Here is a 2,160-nt window from a genome sequence, read left to right on the forward strand (position 1 = left end):
GGTCTCAAACTGTGGCCCAGCCAACGGCTGTCCGGGCCTGCTGGGAGTTGAAGTTTTGCAACATCTGGAGGGCCACAGTTTGCGGTCACTGCTCTCGGAGATATGTCTTCTCCACAATGATCTCTACTCTAGTTAATAGTGTGAATCTGGAGTCGGGGACCCCTCTATGACATCTATGTACACAACTAACTCCATATGAATATCCCCTTTAAGAAGAGTCCTTGATACCGTATTATCTTTTATTTATATCCCATTTGGCATAGTCTTTGGTTAGAAACGCTCTTTTCCCTATTTTGCACAGAGCTTTTTTGACCTCCTGATTTTTTAAGCTGTAAATGAGAGGGTTGAGCATTGGAATGACTCCGGCATACAATATGGCAAACATCTTGTCCTGTTTTATGGAATAGCTGGACTTGGGTCTCATATACATGCCAAACATTGTTCCATAAAACAAGAGGATGACTGTGAGATGTGAGGAGCAGGTGGAGAAGGTTTTGTGTCTTCCTTCCTTGGAGTGAATCTTCAAGATTGTGGAGATAATATACATGTAGGACACCAAGGTGGAAAGTGATGGGATGAAACCAGTGAAGCAACCAAGTACAAGTATTACTATTTCTATAGTACGTGTGTCACTACAAGAAAGCTTCATAAGAGGCTTCAGATCACAGAACAGATGGTCTATTTCATGTGACCCACAAAATATACAAGATGACATGAGAATGGCACAAAGAATTCCCTCAAGGAGTCCTATACCCCAAGATGTCAGTGACATCCAGAAACAGACTGTAAGACTCATAAAATAAGAATAACGTAAAGGGTGACATATGGCTACATAGCGATCATAGGCCATAGCAGCAAGGATGAAATATTCTGAGACAATGATCAGAGCAAATAAGAAGGCCTGAGCAATACAACCGGTGTAGGAGATGACATTGTTCCCTGTTAAAAAGACATCCAACAACTTGGGAAGAACCACAGAGGTGAAGGAAATATCCACCATAGCCATGTTACATAGGAGAATATACATGGGACTGTGAAAATGAGGATCAAAGCAAAATAGACCACTTGTTATTGAATTTCCAAGCAAAGTCGCTACATAGACGACCAAAAATATGAGAAATAAACCCAACTGGAAGCTTGGAAGCTCATAGAAGCCGAGGAGAACAAAATCATTGACAGTCAAGTTTGTTGCCTCCATTTTCCTCTGATGAGATGAAAGGATGAACAAAATGTTCTACACAGACTCCTGGAGACGCATGGATGGCTTATAGAGAACAGGAGATATCTCAGGTGCATTTATACAAGAAGGATCTCATAACAATTCACTGAAAAGATTTAAAGCTCATGGGAATGACAATTACTGGAATCTGTTCAGGAGAATAACATTGTGCAGTAATGATGACTAAGTCTCATATAATTATTTATATATATATATATATATATATATATATATATATATATAAATATAGTAAATAATGTAATTAGCTTACAGGCAAACAAATTGTATATTGGTTTCCCATTCTCCATTCTATAGAAACATCACATCCTTGATCATACATAGAGGTGAGAGAACTTTTCAAAAGTTTGGAAGTTTCGGAAAATGTTAAGTCATGCTGAACAAATTCTCTGTGTACCGACAATAAAAGAAGCTTCAAACGTTTTCATGAACGTTTCAAAAATTCTCCCTTTAGGGAGTTGCAACAGGATTGGTGTCCCAAAATAGTGAAGAAGGAATAGCTGTGTATGTGTAGGCCTGGCTGGTAGTAGTGGTAGCAGCAAGGGTGGTGGACTGGTGTGAGTTGCTGTAGGTAAAATATAAGGTTAGCAGGCAGTGGTGGCCTAATGGGAGTTGTAGTATCCAGCAGACAGGGCAGCAAGCAATGGTGGACTGGTGGTAGTTGTAGTAACCAGCGCACAGCAGGCAATGGTTGACTGGTGGGAGTTGTAGTATCCAGCTGACAGCAGGCAGAGGGGGACTGGGCGCAGGGTAGTAGCCAGCATATAGCCGAAACTGGTGTACTGGTGGGAGCTGTAGTAGCCAGTTCACAGCAGGTGAGATTTGTTAAATTGGTCGGATTTGTAGTAGGCAGCGGACAGCAGGGGTGGTGGAACTAGTACTGTCTAATCAGTGGCATCTTGCACAGAAGGTTCAAATTCCTC

General features: G+C 41.3%; 1 protein-coding gene across 1 annotated transcript; it reads right to left on the reverse strand.

Moving 5' to 3' along the window:
• Positions 1-232: 232 nt before the first annotated feature.
• LOC130283117 (olfactory receptor 5B21-like) lies at positions 233-1,198 on the reverse strand. The gene has a single exon (XM_056532303.1). It carries the CDS (start codon positions 1,196-1,198, stop codon positions 233-235), a length of 966 nt encoding a protein of 321 aa, XP_056388278.1.
• Between the last annotated feature and the right edge of the window lie 962 nt (positions 1,199-2,160).

The sequence above is a fragment of the Hyla sarda genome, chromosome 7, assembly GCF_029499605.1.
Source record: "Hyla sarda isolate aHylSar1 chromosome 7, aHylSar1.hap1, whole genome shotgun sequence".
In the NCBI taxonomy this organism is placed as follows: domain Eukaryota; kingdom Metazoa; phylum Chordata; class Amphibia; order Anura; family Hylidae; genus Hyla; species Hyla sarda.

Bases quoted from the DNA above. Each gene is read 5' to 3' on its own strand.
- LOC130283117 (XM_056532303.1), bottom strand. From the start codon at position 1,198: ATGGAGGCAACAAACTTGACTGTCAATGATTTTGTTCTCCTCGGCTTC.